Source organism: Bombina bombina, unplaced genomic scaffold, assembly GCF_027579735.1.
Source record: "Bombina bombina isolate aBomBom1 unplaced genomic scaffold, aBomBom1.pri scaffold_732, whole genome shotgun sequence".
In the NCBI taxonomy this organism is placed as follows: Eukaryota; Metazoa; Chordata; class Amphibia; order Anura; family Bombinatoridae; genus Bombina; species Bombina bombina.
The window spans coordinates 39,197-57,280 of record NW_026510804.1 but is presented as its reverse complement, the minus strand read 5'-3'; the positions used below and the strand labels follow the sequence as shown (position 1 = coordinate 57,280).

Genomic DNA, 18,084 nt, shown 5'->3' with positions numbered 1-18,084 from the left:
CCGGCGAGCCTTCAGGGATATGGAGCTTGATAAATATGCCCCTATGTAAGGACTTATTCTATTTGTGTGTTGGCGATATCATTTAATCTTGCTAACAAGGGTGTATTTGTAGTGTAGTTATATTTTATATATAACATACATATATATACACAGTGTGTGTGTGTGTGTATATGTATATATATATATATATATATATATATATATATATATATATATATATACACACAGAGAAAGTCCAGCACTCACAAGCTCTCAGCTAAGATTAAAAGCAAAACTGGAAGAGTTAGTTACCGCACCTGGCCAAATGGGACAAGCCCAGGTACCACGTCAAGGTCTCTCCCAAAACCTGGGTCCCTAATACAGCCATACAAATGCCAGCTCTCAATCAAACAAACTGGGAACAAGTCAGGGTTCACAGACTTATGTAATCACCCTAGACATATACAAAACATAGAAGAGGACTGCACTCTCAGACTGGACTGGACTGGACTGGGTGCTGAACGGGACCTTGACGTGGTACCTGGGCTTGTCCCATTTGGCCAGATGCGGTAACTAACTCTCCCAGTTTTGCTTTTAATCTTAGCTGAGAGCTTGCTAGTGATTGCTGGACTTTTTCTGTGTGTTGTAGTAAATTATTTTGTAATTTTCCCTATGGGTCTTGCACCCAGGCTTGCCTGGGGTTAACTGCCTGTGACTCTGGAGACAGCACAGCTTCCTGAGAGTGCTATTAGCACCCAGGACTGAGCATGTTGCGGGGTCATAGGATGTGTACGCAGTCCAGTCTGAGAGTGCAGTCCCCTTCCCTTCTGTGTTTTGTGTATATTCTGTGTATATATATATAATGTTTTTCTACACTTTGTAAAATGCATTTACATACCATGCAAACATTAAGAGGGGTTAAATTATTGTTGCCTGCAAAGAGATTAAACACATATAGTGTATGTAAGCTATGGAGACGCATTACTGGTGAGCTGATGACAAAGGGCATATGTGCATATCCACCAATCAGCTGTTAGCTCCCAGTAATGCATTGCTGCTTCTAAACCTATGTATGCTTTTCAACAAAAGATACCAAGAGAACATGAATTAAAAGTCTCTATATCAGTGACGGACAACTTCCTAACACATGGGGCCACAGATCAACATTTTCAGAAGCCTTAAGGGCCACATAAATTTATGGCTATAAAAACACAAGTAATAATATATTTCCTAACAATATCCACATTTTTAGCTCTTCTTTTTCCTGGGGCCACAAACAGTTGTGCAGAGAGCCATCAGTTGCCCATCCCTGCTCTCTATGATCCGTGAATGTTTTCATTTGACTTTCAGTTCCCTTTAAGAAATTAGCTACTTATAAATGGCATTAAATTGTCTGATCATTAATAAACACAAATCTGTACAATACATTATATATAAAACAGAACGCAACTCCCTACATTTTGTATCTCACTTACCTAAGTCCACTGTACCGATGTCCACAAATAGCTTTGCGCATAGGGATCCCAATAGGAAGCCAAACACGGGACCTATAACTGCGGCGGTTTGTACACAACCTGAAACAAATAATAGCAGATTTATCAGTTTTATAGGTGCAACATGTATAGGACTCTAGGTGCCTAAATGGATCATCAGACCCACGAGAAATGGCGGGGGTTTTTTCATCAGTCTCTCAGTTTGTGCGTCTGGTGAGATTTTATAAAAAAAGTTAGCTGACCCTCTCTGTCCTGAGTAATGGTGATGTGACTTCCATAGGAAAGAATATGGATCGCTGTCTGAAAAACTCAGATCTTGGGAGTTTCGAGGGGGTGTTTATTTAAAGCGTATTTACATAACATAGAATGAGCATTCACTAAATATAAAATGGTTTCTGTGTAGTAACAAATAATAGATAAATACCCTTGGAACACCCATAAAACTCCCACGGAACGCGTCTATATTCGCTGTGTATGCGATCAACATTGCAAATAAAGAATAAAAAAACACCTTAATAAACCTAAAGGAGCTGGGGACGTGAGTATATTATTCCTGATCTAAAATATCACTATTATCACAATCTTAGGACCAGGAGGTAGATTTAACAAGGGCCAAATGGCCCTTGTTCCGCTAGTTTCCGTGCAAGCCTTTAGGCTGCTAAATAACTTGTCCGCTGCCTCTAAGGCTGCGGTCTTCCATCTGCCTGATCCTATGCGATCGAGCTGATTGACACCCCCTGCTAGCGGCCTGCGAATCTTCAGGGGGCGGCATTACACAAGCAGTTCCCAAGAACTGCTTGTGCAATGATAAATGCCGACACTGTATGCTGTCGGCATTTATCGATGTGCGGCGGACATGATACGCTGTATCGTATCATGTCCGCTCGCACTAACATAAATCAGGGCCCCTAGGACTCTAATCCCTGGGAAAAGGAAATTGTTATTGATAAACTATATAGACAATTCCTCCTCTATAGTAATAAAATATTATAGGTACCATGTATATTTCTCTAGCACTCTCCTCCTCAGAAGTAATAAAGTATTTTAGGTACCATGTATACATCTCTAGAACTCTCCTTGTCTGTAGTAATAAAGTATTATAGGTACCAGAGCCTCCATCAGAATGTGACAGGGGTGACTCCTGTCAGGGGCCCAATGGGCCAGGGGGGCCCCATGAGGCAAGAACTAAAAAAAAATAAAAAAAATTCAATTTTACCAGTGGGTACTACAGCAGAGTGCTAATTGAGCATGGGAAATGTTATTACAAGGAGTAAAGTATTAGAATTTGAGAGGATTTCTGAGTGTGCACTAAACCACTATGCACAGTGTGAGACAGACTTGGCACTTTGTACAGTGTGTGCCTGAGTCAGACAGCAGATTACTTTCATTTGCAGAGAAGGTAGGAGTTACTTAGCAAATGTTTTGTGCAATTTGTAACTTCAGTGTGGTAGTAGTTGTATGGTGGGGCCAGGGGTCCATAAAAACACATTTTTTTAGCAGCAGTGTATTTATGATATTTAAAACCATGTAATAATGTTTCCTCCTCAATACACAAATGGTAGGTGCCCTTTTGGCATATATGCATTTTATATATATGCATTATATATATATATATATATATATATATATATATATATATATATATATATATATATATATATATATATATATATATATATAATCAGAAGGAAGTGCACTCCAAAGGGCTTGTATTTAAATATTCACCTTTATTGTCTATTGTTTATTTAAATACAAGCCCTTTGGAGTGCACTTCCTTCTGTTTATATTTGATATCTTTTTGCTGCACCCAAGGCCTGGTTCTGCAAGTTAGGAGTGCACTTTGTCTCTTTATAAAATATATATATATATATATATATATATATATATATATATATATATATATATATATATATATATATATATATATATATAATATATATTACATTCCAGTTTACTGTCCCTTTATGCAAGGACTTTCCAGATGCAAGGAGGCATTGTATCTAAGATTTTTACATCTGCATAAAATGTTATACTCTCAGACCAAGATTGCTCAGTGTTTGAAATGAGACAGGTTAACTTAAAACTGTTCAGATACACTACAGCTGACAATTTTGAAATACATACAAACAATCCTGCATTTAACCAGATCTAATGGTATGAGTACCACAGCTTATGGTTCCACCAAGACCATATAGAGTACAGCATTTTCGAAATCCATAAGTACAGCTGACAGTTGGGGACATTTTTACACTATATTTGAAGTGGTGCTCTTGGTTGGGGAAAATGGGGAAAAAATAAACAAACATATGCCAACCTTTTAAAAGTACTTTTCTTCATTTAGCGATCTACCCAGATCATTAATGTACAATTTTGAATTCACAGAATTTTTTTTTTGCACTTTTACAAATATGATTCTTTAAAAAGTGATCTCTTAATTTTTGCAATTTTTTTTATCATGCATGTCACACACTGTTGATTTAGGGGAAGCAAGGTGCATAAATGTTTCCTCCTGTGAGTGTTTCTGTGGGTGTCTGTGTTTATATCTTTGTGCTTTTTGTTTGTGTCTTTGAGTGTGTATGTCATTTTTTTCTGTGGGTCTCTCTGTGAGGGTGGGTTTGTATGTATTTGTGCATTTTCTGTGGATGTCTGTGAGGGTGTGTGCATATGTCTTTGAGCTTTTTCTATGGGTGTCTCTGTGAGGGTGTGTGTATGTTTGTCTTTGTGTATTTTCTCTGGAGGCCTCTGTAAGGGTGGGTGTGTATGTCTGTGTTTTCTGTGGATGTCACTGTGAGGGTGTGTGTGTATGTATGTATGTATGTCTGTGTTTTCTGTGGATGTCTCTGTGAGGGTGTGTGTTTTCTGTAGGTGTCTCTGTAAGGGTGTTTGTATGTATGTCTTCCTGTGTTTTATGTGGTTCTCTCTGTGTGTTTGTCTTTGTGTGTTTTCACTGGGTGTCTCTCTCTGTGTGTGTGTGTATGTCTTTGTGTGTTTTCTGAGGCTGTCTCTGTCGGTGTTTTCTTGGGTGTATGTGCAAGTTTGTGTGTGTGTCCATTGTCTGTTCCTTTTTAGGACATTTTGACCATACTACTGATTATTCACATCTTTCTACAGACTTTGAGACTAACGAAACCTTTCCGGAAGTCACCAATCCACCATTTAACCTTTAAATTATTGTTTAGGCAATTCAGGGCCCTTTATTTTAGCCACTGCATGCTGTTGTCATCATTTAGTTGGCATCTTCCTTTAAAAAAAGATAATCAGAACACCATATTTTGTTTTCTAAATCTCCTTTTTTTACAAAACTGAAGTTTACCTCATTACTTGTCAGGTCAATGTAAACAAGTGCTGAGGGTCTGTTTGTGTGTCTGTGTCTGAGTGAGTTTCTTTGTGTGTCTGCTAGAGTGTCTATATGTGAATCCTTATGTGTGTGTGTGTGTGTGTGTTTCAGTGTATGAGTGTGTGTGTGTGTATGTTACTACCTTTACAACATTATCAAGTTTAAATAGACACTTAAGAATAAAGTGCATATACGTTTTAGTCACTTGGTCAAAAATTGCACATGTCAGAGGGGGGGGGGGGGGGGGGGGGGGGCTGATCAATGGTTAAGTCAGGGGCCCCAAAATTTCTAGTGGTGGCCCTGATAGCTACCATGTATATGTCTTTAGCGCTCTCCTCGTCTGTAGTAATAAAGTATTATAGGTACCATGTATATGTCTCTAGCGCTCTCCTCCGCTGTAGTAATAAAGTATTATAGGTACCATGTATATGTCTCTAGCGCTCTCCTCCTCTGTAGTAATAAATATTATAGGTACCATGTATATGTCCCTAGCACTATCCTCCTTTGTAGTAATAAAGCATTATAGGTACCATGTATATGTCGCTAGCGCTCTCCTCCTCTGTAGTAATAAAGTATTATAGGTACCATGTATATGTCTCTAGCGCTCTCCTCCTCTGTAGTAATAAAGTATTATAGGTACCATGTATATGTCTCTAGCGCTCTCCTCCTCTGTAGTAATAAAGTATTATAGGTACAATGTATATGTCTCTAGCACTATCCTCCTCTGTAGTAATAAATATTATAGGTACCATGTATATGTCTCTAGCGCTCTCCTCCTCTGTAGTAATAAATATTATAGGTACCATGTATATGTCTCTAGCGCTCTCCTCCTCTGTAGTAATAAATATTATAGGTACCATGTATATGTCTCTAGCGCTCTCCTCCTCTGTAGTAATAAAGTATTATAGGTACCATGTATATGTCGCTAGCGCTCTCCTCCTCTGTAGTAATAAAGTATTATAGGTACAATGTATATGTCTCTAGCACTATCCTCCTCTGTAGTAATAAATATTATAGGTACCATGTATATGTCTCTAGCGCTCTCCTCCTCTGTAGTAATAAATATTATAGGTACCATGTATATGTCTCTAGCGCTCTCCTCCTCTGTAGTAATAAAGCATTATAGGTACCATGTATATGTCTTTAGCGCTCTCCTCCTCTGTTGTAATACAGTATTATAGGTACCATGTATATGTCTCTAGCGCTCTCCTCCTCTGTTGTAATAAATATTATAGGTACCATGTATATCTCTCTAGCGCTCTCCTCCTCTGTAGTAATAAATATTATAGGTACCATGTATATGTCTCTAGCGCTCTCCTCCTCTGTAGTAATAAAGTATTATAGGTACCATGTATATGTCTCTAGCGCTCTCCTCCTCTGTAGTAAATAAATATTATAGGTACCATGTATATGTCTCTTGCGCTCTCCTCCTCTGTAGTAATAAATATTATAGGTACCATGTATATGTCTCTAGCGCTCTCCTCCTCTGTTGTAATAAATATTATAGGTACCATGTATATCTCTCTAGCGCTCTCCTCCTCTGTAGTAATAAGTATTATAGGTACCATGTATATGTCTCTAGCGCTCTCCTCCTCTGTAGTAATAAATATTATAGGTACCATGTATATGTCTCTAGCGCTCTCCTCCTCTGTAGTAATAAGTATTATAGGTACCATGTATATGTCTCTAGCGCTCTCCTCCTCTGTAGTAATAAATATTATAGGTACCATGTATATGTCTCTAGTGCTCTCCTCCTCTGTAGTAATAAGTATTATAGGTACCATGTATATGTCTCTAGCGCTCTCCTCCTCTGTAGTAATAAAGCATTATAGGTACCATGTATATGTCTTTAGCGCTCTCCTCCTCTGTAGTAATAAAGTATTATAGGTACCATGTATATGTCTGTAGTGCTCTCCTCATCTGTAGTAATAAAGTATTATAGGTACCATGTATATGTCTTTAGAGCTCTCCTCCTCTGTAGTAATAAATTATTATAGGTACCATGTATGTGTCTCTAGCGCTCTCCTCCTCTGTAGTAATAAAGCATTATAGGTACCATGTATGTGTCTCTAGCGCTCTCCTCCTCTGTAGTAATAAAGCATTATAGGTACCATGTATATGTCTCTAGTGCTCTCCTCCTCTGTAGTAATAAATATTATAGGTACCATGTATATGTCTCTAGCGCTCTCCTCCTCTGTAGTAATAAATATTATAGGTACCATGTATATGTCTCTAGCGCTCTCCTCCTCTGTAGTAATAAATATTATAGGTACCATGTATATGTCTCTAGCGCTCTCCTCCTTTGTAGTAATAAGTATTATAGGTACCATGTATATGTCTTTAGAGCTCTCCTCCTCTGTAGTAATAAATTATTATAGGTACCATGTATGTGTCTCTAGCGCTCTCCTCCTCTGTAGTAATAAAGCATTATAGGTACCATGTATGTGTCTCTAGCGCTCTCCTCCTCTGTAGTAATAAAGCATTATAGGTACCATGTATATGTCTCTAGTGCTCTCCTCCTCTGTAGTAATAAATATTATAGGTACCATGTATATGTCTCTAGCGCTCTCCTCCTCTGTAGTAATAAATATTATAGGTACCATGTATATGTCTCTAGCGCTCTCCTCCTCTGTAGTAATAAATATTATAGGTACCATGTATATGTCTCTAGCGCTCTCCTCCTTTGTAGTAATAAGTATTATAGGTACCATGTATATGTCTCTAGCGCTCTCCGCCTCTGTAGTAATAAAGCATTATAGGTACCATGTATATGTCGCTAGCGCTCTCCTCCTCTGTAGTAATAAAGCATTATAGGTACCATGTATATGTCTTTAGCGCTCTCCTCCTCTGTAGTAATAAAGTATTATAGGTACCATGTATATGTCTGTAGTGCTCTCCTCATCTGTAGTAATAAAGTATTATAGGTACCATGTATATGTCTTTAGAGCTCTCCTCCTCTGTAGTAATAAATTATTATAGGTACCATGTATGTGTCTCTAGCGCTCTCCTCCTCTGTTGTAATAAATATTATAGGTACCATGTATATGTTTCTAGTGCTCTCCTCCTCTGTTGTAATAAATATTATAGGTACCATGTATATGTCTCTAGCGCTCTCCTCCTCTGTAGTAATAAATATTATAGGTACCATGTATATGTCTCTAGCGCTCTCCTCCTCTGTAGTAATAAAGTATTATAGGTACCATGTATATGTCTCTAGCGCTCTCCTCCTCTGTAGTAAATAAATATTATAGGTACCATGTATATGACTCTAGCGCTCTCCTCCTCTGCAGTAATAAGTATTATAGGTACCATGTAGATGTCTATAGCGCTCTCCTCCTCTGTTGTAATAAGTATTATAGGTACCATGTATATGTCTATAGCGCTCTCCTCCTCTGTTGTAATAAATATTATAGGTACCATGTATATGTCTCTAGCGCTCTCCTCCTCTGTAGTAAAAAGTATTATAGGTACCATGTATATGTCTATAGCGCTCTCCTCCTCTGTTGTAATAAATATTATAGGTACCATGTATATGTCTCTAGCGCTCTCCTCCTCTGTAGTAAAAAGTATTATAGGTACCATGTATATGTCTCTAGCGCTCTCCTCCTCTGTAGTAATAAAGCATTATAGGTACCATGTATATGTCTTTAGCGCTCTCCTCCTCTGTAGTAATAAAGCATTATAGGTACCATGTATATGTCTCTAGCGCTCTCCTCCTTTGTAGTAATAAGTATTATAGGTACCATGTATATGTCTCTAGCGCTCTCCTCCTCTGTAGTAATAAAGCATTATAGGTACCATGTATATGTCGCTAGCGCTCTCCTCCTCTGTAGTAATAAAGCATTATAGGTACCATGTATATGTCTTTAGCGCTCTCCTCCTCTGTAGTAATAAAGTATTATAGGTACCATGTATATGTCTGTAGTGCTCTCCTCATCTGTAGTAATAAAGTATTATAGGTACCATGTATATGTCTTTAGAGCTCTCCTCCTCTGTAGTAATAAATTATTATAGGTACCATGTATGTGTCTCTAGCGCTCTCCTCCTCTGTTGTAATAAATATTATAGGTACCATGTATATGTTTCTAGTGCTCTCCTCCTCTGTTGTAATAAATATTATAGGTACCATGTATATGTCTCTAGCGCTCTCCTCCTCTGTAGTAATAAATATTATAGGTACCATGTATATGTCTCTAGCGCTCTCCTCCTCTGTAGTAATAAAGTATTATAGGTACCATGTATATGTCTCTAGCGCTCTCCTCCTCTGTAGTAAATAAATATTATAGGTACCATGTATATGACTCTAGCGCTCTCCTCCTCTGCAGTAATAAGTATTATAGGTACCATGTAGATGTCTATAGCGCTCTCCTCCTCTGTTGTAATAAGTATTATAGGTACCATGTATATGTCTATAGCGCTCTCCTCCTCTGTTGTAATAAATATTATAGGTACCATGTATATGTCTCTAGCGCTCTCCTCCTCTGTAGTAAAAAGTATTATAGGTACCATGTATATGTCTATAGCGCTCTCCTCCTCTGTTGTAATAAATATTATAGGTACCATGTATATGTCTCTAGCGCTCTCCTCCTCTGTAGTAAAAAGTATTATAGGTACCATGTATATGTCTCTAGCGCTCTCCTCCTCTGTAGTAATAAAGCATTATAGGTACCATGTATATGTCTTTAGCGCTCTCCTCCTCTGTAGTAATAAAGCATTATAGGTACCATGTATATGTCGCTAGCGCTCTCCTCCTCTGTAGTAATAAATATATAGGTACCATGTATATGTCTCTAGTGCTCTCCTCCTCTGTAGTAATAAAGTATTATAGGTACCATGTATATGTCTTTAGAGCTCTCCTCCTCTGTAGTAATAAATTATTATAGGTACCATATATGTGTCTCTAGCGCTCTCCTCCTCTGTAATAAGTATTATCGGTATCATGTATATGTCTCTAGCACTATCCTCCTCTGTAGTAATAAATATATAGGTACCATGTATATGTCTCTAGCGCTCTCCTCCTCTGTAGTAATAAAGCATTATAGGTACCATGTATATGTCGCTAGCGCTCTCCTCCTCTGTAGTAATAAATATATAGGTACCATGTATATGTCTCTAGCGCTCTCCTCCTCTGTAGTAATAAAGCATTATAGGTACCATGTATATGTCTCTAGCGCTCTCCTCCTCTGTAGTAATAAGTATTATAGGTACCATGTATATGTCTCTAGCGCTCTCCGCCTCTGTAGTAATAAAGCATTATAGGTACCATGTATATGTCGCTAGCGCTCTCCTCCTCTGTAGTAATAAATATTATAGGTACCATGTATATGTCTCTAGCGCTCTCCGCCTCTGTAGTAATAAATATTATAGGTACCATGTATATGTCTCTAGAGCTCTCCTCTGTAGTAATAAATATTATAGGTACCATGTATATGACTCTAGCACTCTCCTCTGTAGTAATAAATATATAGGTACCATGTATATGTCTCTAGCGCTCTCCTCCTCTGTAGTAATAAAGCATTATAGGTACCATGTATATGTCGCTAGCGCTCTCCTCCTCTGTAGTAATAAGTATTATAGGTACCATGTATATGTCTCTAGCGCTCTCCTCCTCTGTAGTAATAAAGCATTATAGGTACCATGTATATGTCGCTAGCGCTCTCCTCCTCTGTAGTAATAAAGCATTATAGGTACCATGTATATGTCTTTAGCGCTCTCCTCCTCTGTAGTAATAAATTATTATAGGTACCATGTATGTGTCTTTTTAGAGCTCTCCTCCTCTGTAGTAATAAATTATTATAGGTACCATGTATGTGTCTCTAGCGCTCTCCTCCTCTGTTGTAATAAATATTATAGGTACCATGTATATGTTTCTAGCGCTCTCCTCCTCTGTTGTAATAAATATTATAGGTACCATGTATATGTCTCTAGCGCTCTCCTCCTCTGTAGTAATAAATATTATAGGTACCATGTATATGTCTCTAGCGCTCTCCTCCTCTGTAGTAATAAGTATTATAGGTACCATGTATATGTCTCTAGCGCTCTCCTCCTCTGTAGTAATAAGTATTATAGGTACCATGTATATGTCTCTAGCACTCTCCTCCTCTGTAGTAATAAAGCATTATAGGTACCATGTATATGTCTTTAGCGCTCTCCTCCTCTGTAGTAATAAAGTATTATAGGTACCATGTATATGTCTTTAGCGCTCTCCTCCTCTGTAGTAATAAAATATTATAGGTACCATGTATATGTCTTTAGCGCTCTCCTCCTCTGTAGTAATAAATATTATAGGTACCATGTATATGTCTCTAGCACTCTCCTCCTCTCTAGTAATAAATATTATAGGTACCATGTATATGTCTCTAGCACTCTCCTCTGTAGTAATAAATATTATAGGTACCATGTATGTGTCTCTAGCGCTCTCCTCCTCTGTAGTAATAAAGTATTATAGGTACCATGTATGTGTCTCTAGCGCTCTCCTCCTCTGTAGTAATAAATATTATAGGTACCATGTATATGACTCTAGCGCTCTCCTCCTCTGTAGTAATAAATATTATAGGTACCATGTATATGTCTCTAGCGCTCTCCTCCTCAGTAGTAATAAATATTATAGGTACCATGTATATGTCTCTAGCGATCTCCTCCTCTGTAGTAATAAATATTATAGGTACCATGTATATGACTCTAGCGCTCTCCTCCTCTGTAGTAATAAGTATTATAGGTACCATGTATATGTCTATAGCGCTCTCCTCCTCTGTAGTAATACATATTATAGGTACCATGTATATGTTTCTAGCGCTCTCCTCCTCTGTAGTAATACATATTATAGGTACCATGTATATGACTCTAGCGCTCTCCTCCTCTGTAGTAATAAAGTATTATAGGTACCATGTATTTGTCTCTAGTGCTCTCCTCCTCTGTAGTACTAAATATTATAGGTACCATGTATATGACTCTAGCGCTCTCCTCCTCTGTAGTAATAAAGTATTATAGGTACCATGTATTTGTCTCTAGCACTCTCCTCCTCTCTAGTAATAAATATTATAGGTACCATGTATGTGTCTCTAGCACTCTCCTCCTCTCTAGTAATAAATATTATAGGTACCATGTATGTGTCTCTAGCACTCTCCTCTGTAGTAATAAATATTATAGGTACCATGTATGTGTCTCTAGCACTCTCCTCCTCTGTAGTAATAAATATTATAGGTACCATGTATATGACTCTAGCGCTCTCCTCCTCTGTAGTAATAAATATTATCGGTATCATGTATATGTCTCTCACCTTATCCACCTCTGTAGTAATAAATATTATAGGTACCATGTATGTCTTTAGCGGACTCCTCCTCTGTAGTAATAAATATTATAGGTACCATGTATATGTCTCTAGCACTCTCCTCCTCTGAAGTAATAAATATTATAGGTACCATGTATATGTCTTTAGCGGACTCCTCCTCTGTAGTAATAAATATTATAGGTACCATGTATATGTCTTTAGCGGACTCCTCCTCTGTAGTAATAAATATTATCAGTATCATGTATATGTCTCTTGCCTTATCCACCTATGTAGTAATAAATATTATAGGTACCATGTATATGTCTCTAGTGCTCTCCTCCTCTGTAGTAATAAAGTATTATAGGTACCATGTATATGTCTCTAGCGCTCTCCTCATCTGTAGTAATAAGTATTATAGGTACCATGTATATGTCTCTGTCGCTCTCCTCCTCTGTAGTAATAAGTATTATAGGTACCATGTATATGTCTTTAGCGGACTCCTCCTCTGTAGTAATAAATATTATAGGTACCATGTATATGTCTTTAGCGGACTCCTCCTCTGTAGTAATAAATATTATCGGTATCATGTATATGTCTCTTGCCTTATCCACCTATGTAGTAATAAATATTATAGGTACCATGTATATGTCTCTAGTGCTCTCCTCCTCTGTAGTAATAAAGTATTATAGGTACCATGTATATGTCTCTAGCGCTCTCCTCATCTGTAGTAATAAGTATTATAGGTACCATGTATATGTCTCTGTCGCTCTCCTCCTCTGTAGTAGTAAATATTATAGGTACCATGTATATGTCTTTAGCGGACTCTCCTCTGTAGTAATAAATATTATAGGTACCATGTATATGTCTTTAGCGGACTCCTCCTCTGTAGTAATAAATATTATCGGTATCATGTATATGTCTCTTGTCTTATCCACCTATGTAGTAATAAATATTATAGGTACCATGTATATGTCTCTAGTGCTCTCCTCCTCTGTAGTAATAAAGTATTATAGGTACCATGTATATGTCTCTAGCGCTCTCCTCATCTGTAGTAATAAGTATTATAGGTACCATGTATATGTCTCTGTCGCTCTCCTCCTCTGTAGTAATAAATATTATAGGTACCATGTATATGTCTTTAGCGGACTCCTCCTCTGTAGTAATAAATATTATAGGTACCATGTATATGTCTTTAGCGGACTCCTCCTCTGTAGTAATAAATATTATCGGTATCATGTATATGTCTCTTGCCTTATCCACCTATGTAGTAATAAATATTATAGGTACCATGTATATGTCTCTAGTGCTCTCCTCCTCTGTAGTAATAAAGTATTATAGGTACCATGTATATGTCTCTAGCGCTCTCCTCATCTGTAGTAATAAGTATTATAGGTACCATGTATATGACTCTAGCGCTCTCCTCCTCTGTAGTAATAAATATTATCGGTATCATGTATATGTCTCTTGCCTTATCCTCCTCTGTAGTAATAAAGTATTATAGGTACCATGTATATGTCTTTAGCGGACTCCTCCTCTGTAGTAATAAGTATTATAGGTACCATGTGTATGTCTCTAGCGCTCTCCTCCTCAGTAGTAATAAAGTATTATAGGTACCATGTATATGTATTTAGCGGACTCCTCCTCTGCAGTAATAAGTATTATAGGTACCATGTGTATGTCTTTAGCGCTCTCCTTTTCTGGAGAAATCAAATGTCATTGGTAACAGAGATAGGACTTTAGGAGTCTACTCCATTGTTGAAAAGCATTGATAGAATTGTCTATATTTTCCATTTGTCCACCTTAAGCTTCTCCCTGAAGTACTAAAACAAAGGACATGTAAAGTAGGGACTGACTTGTAAGAATTATGGTTGATTCAGTAATGATTTGGTGCATCTAGCATGCCCTGTAGCATCACACTAAAACTGCATTTAAAGGGAAAAACTCCTAACTATGTTTTTATCACACACTGAAAATGAATAATTGAACAGAAATGTTGATGACTACTGTGCAAACATTATTATTCCATCACATGCTTAAGACCAGATATCCTCAAACTTGGCCCTCCAGAGGTTTTGGAACTACATTTCCCATGATGCTCAGCCAGCTGATATGTTGGCTGAGCATAATGGGAAATGTAGGTCCAAAACCTTTGGAGGGTGACGTTTGAGGATGTCTGCTTTAGACCAAAGATACCCCAATGTTTTTGCACTGTGACAACTTTAAAAATGATAGACGCCAGGGTAACATACCCTATAGGCACACTCATTTGGTCTATGGGCAGGGTAACATACCCTATAGGCACACCCATTTGGTCTATGGGCAGGGTAACATACCCTATAGACACACCCATTTGGTCTATGGGCAGGGTAACATACCCTATAGACACACCCATTTGGTCTATGGGCAGGGTAACATACCCTATAGGCACACCCATTTGGTCTATGGGCAGGGTAACATACCCTATAGGCACACTCATTGGTCTAGGGGCAGGGTAACATACTCTATTGGCATACCCATAGGTCTATGGACAGGGTAACATACCCTATAGACTTACCCACTGGTCTATGGGCAGGTTAACATATCCTTTAAGCACAGTTACTGCTCTATGGGAAGGTTAACCTACCCTTGACACACCCATTGGTCTATGGGCATTGTCACATTTATTATATACACCCCACTGGTTTATGGGCAGGGAAATATACCATGTAAGAACACACATTGGTCTATGGGCAGTGTAACATATGCTATAGGCACACTTTTTAGTCTATGGCCAGGGTAACATATCATATAGTCACACCCATTGGTCTATAGCCAGGGTAACAAACCCTATAGTCATACCCACTAGTCTATGGGCAGGGTAACAAAACCTAGAGGAACACCCATTGGTCTATGGGCAGTGTTACCCTATAGGAACACCCATTGGTCTAGGGGCAAAGTAAAATATCCTATAGGCACACCCGCTGGTCTATGTGCAGGGTAACATACCCTATATAGCAAAAAAGAAAAAAAACTAATATGTTCTCAGACATAAAGGTAATTAATCTGTAGTGCCACTAATGGTTAAATATAATTTGAGTACCAGGCTGATTTATACAATAAAAAACAGTAAAAATGAAAAACAGGATGCGCTAATTTCGAATCCAAATGCAACCAGAGCAAGATGTCAATGCAACAAATCCTAGACTCATAAGCGCAACATAAATACAAGGGCCACCTGTATGAGGAGTCACTACAATGTAGCTAATGAAGGGAGTAACTGGCCTATGTAGAATGACCACTGACCTTTCAGAGGTTCTGTACAGGCGCCCAAATTAAAAACAGTTTTCTTGCAAAAAGTTTCCACACGGAACAACCAAAGGTGCTCCCTTATCCTGTCACGTAGGGGTCACTACAGAGGCGCATACAAACAAAGCAGTTTGAGGAGAAAGCCGAAGTAAAGTCCCGGTAACGGAGGACACAAGCAAAAGGATTGAAAGGACAATGAGGCCCATTTATCAAGCTCCGTATGGAGCTTGTGGGCCTGTGTTTCTGGCGAGTCTTCAGACTCGCCAGAAACACAAGTTATGGAGCAGCGGTCTAAAGAGCGCTGCTCTGTAACCCTGTCCGCTTGCTCTGATGAGGCGGACAGGAATCACCACAATACAACCTGATCGAGTACGATCAGGTTGATTGACACCTCCCTGCTGGCGGCCCATTGGCCGGGAGTCTGCAGGGGGTGGCGAGTCTGCTGGTGCAATGCTGAATACGGAGAGAAAATTGCTCTCCGCATTCAGCGATGTCTGTCGGACCTGATCCGCACTCTGACATATGATAATTCGGCCTCAATATCTCTTTAGAGCAAAGCAGCTATCATCAACTTATGGTGTAAGTAGCTAAAAGCACCTCAAGTTAAAAACGTCGCCATACTCCGATAAGGATCCCTTGTCTATTTGTCTATCCACAGAACGCTTTGCATTGTTTTTTATCAACTTGGAAATCAACAAACTTATTTGAACTTTTATCATCTCAACCTGTCATTCCCCTTATGATGTTAAAGGGACAGTCTACACAAGAATTGTTATTGTTTAAAAATATAGATAATGCCTTTATTATCCATTCCCTAGTTTTGCATAACCAACACTGTTATATTAATGTACTTTTTACCTTTGTGATTACCTTGTATCTAAACCTCTGCAGACTGACCCCTTATTTCAGACATCCATGTTAGCCAATCAGAGCTGGCTCTCTGGAACTCTAAGTGCGTGAGCACAGTGTTATCTATATGACACACATGAACTAACACCCTCTAGTGGTGAAAAACTGTCAAAATGACCTGAGAGCAGAGGCGGCCTTCAAGGGCTTAGAAATTAGCATATGAACCTCCTAAGTTTAGCTTTCAACTAAGAATACCAAGAGAACAAAGCAAAATTGGTGACAAAAGTAAATTGGAAAATTGTTTAAAATTACATTCTCTATCTGAATCATGAAAGTTTATTTTGGACTAGACTGTCCCTTTAAGGTGAACCATGTATTTACATATGTGAATGTTTTTAACTTTTTATTTTTATTATTTTTAACAGTATTTTATAAAGTTGTTTTTCATTAAAAGATCTAGCAGTATTGTATTTATGATACTACACTGATTTTTGTTCGCTACTTCTGAAGCTAATCCTATAGTGATAAGCTTAATGACCAGTCAACACTGTAGATTTCCATAATCAACAAATGCAAGATAACAAGACAATGCAATAGCACTTAGTCTGAACTTCAAATGAGTAGTAGATTTTTTTTCTGACAATTTTAAAAGTTGTCTTTTTCCACTCCCCCTGTACCATGTGACAGCCATCAGCCAATCCCAAATGCATACGCGTACCATGTGACAGCCATCAGCCATTCACAAATACATACACACTTATTCTTGCACATGCTCAGTAGGAGCTAGTGACTCAAAAAGTTTAAATATAAAAAGACTGTGCACATTTTGTTAATGGAAGTAAATTAGAAAGTTGTTTAAAATTGCATGCTCTATCTGAATAATGGAAGTTTAATTTTGATTGAGTGTCCCTTTAGTTCTTATCTGACGTGTAGATAGTCATTTGTTTGACATACATTTCTGTTGTTAGCCGTCAGTGGTCATTCTACATAGGCCAGTTACATCCTTCATTAGCTACATTGTAGCGACTCCTCATACAGGTGGCCCTTGTATTTATGTTGCGCTTATGAGTCTAGGATTTGTTGCATTGACAAATTGCTTTGGTTACACTTGCATTTGGATTCAAAATTAGCGCATCCTGTTTTTAATTTTTAACTGTTTTTTATTATATACATTAGCCTGGTACTCAAATTATATTTAGCCATTAGTGGCGCCAAAGATTAAATACCTTTATGTCTCTATGTAGGAGATATTCCTTATCTGTTGGTACCCATCTAGCGCTGTTGCACACCCCTACTTTCTTTGTAACATACCCTATATGCACAACCATTGGTCTTTGGGCAGGGTAACATATGCTATAGTCACACCCATTGGTCTATTGGCAGGGTAACTTACCCCATAATCACAACTATTGTTCTATGGACAGGGTTACTTTCCCTAGAGACAGAGCAACTGGTCTATGGGCAGGGTAACATACATTACATGCACACCCATTGGTGTATGCATGGGATAACATACCCTATAGGCACATACCAATGGTCTATGTGGAGGGTAACATACTCTATAAGAACACCCACTGGTTTATGGGTGGGGTAACATATGCTATAAACACACCCATTGGTCTATGGGCAGGGTAATATACCCTATTGGCACAACCATTAATCTATGGGATGGGTAACATACCCTATAGGAACACGTATTTGTTTATGGGCAGTGTAACATACCCTATAGGCACATCCACTGGTCTATGGGCAGGGTGATATACTCTATAGTCACAACCATTGGTCTATGGGCTGGGTAACATTTCCTATAGGAATAGCCCTTAGTCTACGGGCAGTCTATCATACCCTATAGGCACATCCAGTAGTCTATG

General features: G+C 38.3%; 1 protein-coding gene across 1 annotated transcript in view; it reads right to left on the bottom strand.

Moving 5' to 3' along the window:
* Positions 1 to 18,084, bottom strand: part of LOC128643468 (solute carrier organic anion transporter family member 1C1-like) — an 89,826-nt gene that overhangs the window by 65,990 nt on the left and 5,752 nt on the right. Inside the window, exon 3 of the mRNA XM_053696316.1 lies at positions 1,455 to 1,553. Coding sequence (XP_053552291.1) covers positions 1,455 to 1,553 — 99 coding nt within the window. The remainder of the gene's footprint in view (positions 1 to 1,454; positions 1,554 to 18,084) is intronic.